Below are 2,073 nucleotides of genomic sequence, written 5' to 3'. Positions count from 1 at the left end.
TGTATAAAAAAGTATTACATTTTAAACAATAAAATTTTGGCATCACATGTATGCACAATAAAGATACATATACACACATACACAGACACACACATATACAATTTTTATATATATATATAAATATATATATATGTATAAATAAATGTATAAATGTATGAAAAAATTTGGTATCAAAATTGGAATACTATTCGCATTTGATACATATGGATCTATATAAACATATATATATAAATATATATATATATATATATATATATATATATAACAGTATAAACTTTCTTCTTGCCTGGGCCTATAAAAAAATATCCTCTAAGACCTATGCCCACAGTGTAGAATCATTTACAAAGACATATCCTAAAATAATGAAGTCTATATAGGTTACCTATGGCAGATAATATGCATTTAGGTCCATGCAGAGTGGCCACTGACAAAGTCTGGAGTGTTATGCTGTGAAATGATCAGAATTGCTCCCAAGTTATAGAAAAGAAACTGCCATAAACTTTAAAAGCGACTTCCAAGCAATAAAAAAGTGTATGTATATTTCTACAATACACAAGCATAGCTTGTTTCATTACACAGCAATAACACTGCATACAATGTGGGGCTGGGATGATTAGTTCACACTTTTATAACTATACCAATAAAATAAGTCACAGCATACAATGAAAGAGAGTCCTACAATCTATGGTATGTACTTACTGCCTAATGTCTGTCTGTAGGTAGCCTGGGATGGGCTAAAGCTCTGCCCATGGATCATAAGTAAAGACTCCAGGTTTGATAAGTTTGTCTTCCCTTTTTGTTTCCTCTTTTCTCTTCTCTTTTCTGTCTCCCAAGCTGCTGTGCAGTTATTCACTGCCTTATTCTCCTTTTTCCTTATTGTCTTCTGGATGAGAGTAGGTGTTGATCAGGGAGGAGAGGTCGATGTAAACCCAACAATCTTCCTTGTATTGGGACTGTGTCCAGCAAACTCCTCAACACCTTGGACAAGAAGCAATCAGCAAGATGTGGCACCATTCACTTGGAGAGCCCCTTCAGATTGCTGCAAGCAAAGACCAAAAAGGTCAAACCCCCAAAAAAAGAAGGCAGGGTGACAGAGCCAATCTCTCCTTAGTCTGCCAGAAACACAAAGTGACTGGCACAAGACACAGACTGATTATTAGTTAGGTGAAGTCCTGTTGGGGCTGTCCTTGGATTCCTGATATCCTCTGTCTCTCTTACACACCCCCATGCAGACTTGATCTCATGCAAGTATGTATGCAGCTATTAAAAAGAAGAAGACTGGAGACAGAGGATCTGATTCAGATATGGGGAGGGGAGGATCAGTACACAGGAAGGGAAAACACACATCTACAGGAGGAGGGAGACAGAGACACAGAAAAGGAAGCACGACCAACCTGCTCTGGATTTGCTGTTCTTTATTACAAGATCATTTTTTTTTTTTTAGTGGGTGTCAGATGAAGAGGAGATGCTGATCTGAGCCACCTTAATTCCACACTCGACACGATCACAGTGCCATAGAAGAGCACATGACCTATTTAATGCCATGGCATGGACTGTCCGAACTACGCGACGGCTCTGCAGCGACATTGTGTGTTGTATTAGGAGACTTTTATGTTGTGATCTGCATGCAGAGCCTTTCCCCTCCTTCTGTTACTTTTTTTGTGTTTTATACTTTTACTGCACTTTCAGCTGGTTTTAAGGTAATATTCAGTGTAATGATTGTGAATGATTTGTTTAGGGAGATTGCTACAATGTATATGTGATGTGTATGCTGGGGGTCACGACTGTATATGTAGGACCCTTCAGTGCACTTGGCTGCATGGGATCATTTTTACAAATATTATTGATTTAAAGTAGCCAAAATAAAAATATTTATAACATTAAAAAGAAAGGATGTCTGTATTTTTTCTTGTTAGTGATGTTTAATAACATAAGAAGAACTTGAAAAGAAAATAGGGCTGAACTTTTTTTTATAAATCTATTTTTGATTGCTACAATCTATATGTTTTATATTGAATGGTTGATTTTGTGATTAGTACTATAATCTGCTCTGATGATTGCACTTGGATGGTT

At 36.6% G+C, this 2,073-nt stretch overlaps 1 protein-coding gene across 2 annotated transcripts in view; it reads right to left on the bottom strand.

Moving 5' to 3' along the window:
* The window catches only part of SATB2 (SATB homeobox 2), a 94,065-nt gene extending 92,782 nt beyond the window's left edge, over positions 1 to 1,283 (bottom strand). For both annotated transcript variants that reach the window (XM_072418637.1, XM_072418639.1), the window contains exon 1: positions 700 to 1,283. In XM_072418637.1, coding sequence (XP_072274738.1) covers positions 700 to 757 — 58 coding nt within the window. In that variant the 5' untranslated portion in view covers positions 758 to 1,283. The remainder of the gene's footprint in view (positions 1 to 699) is intronic.
* Between the last annotated feature and the right edge of the window lie 790 nt (positions 1,284 to 2,073).

Source organism: Pyxicephalus adspersus, chromosome 7 (assembly GCF_032062135.1).
Source record: "Pyxicephalus adspersus chromosome 7, UCB_Pads_2.0, whole genome shotgun sequence".
NCBI classification, from domain to species: domain Eukaryota; kingdom Metazoa; phylum Chordata; class Amphibia; order Anura; family Pyxicephalidae; genus Pyxicephalus; species Pyxicephalus adspersus.
This window is presented reverse-complemented; position numbering and strand designations above follow the sequence as displayed.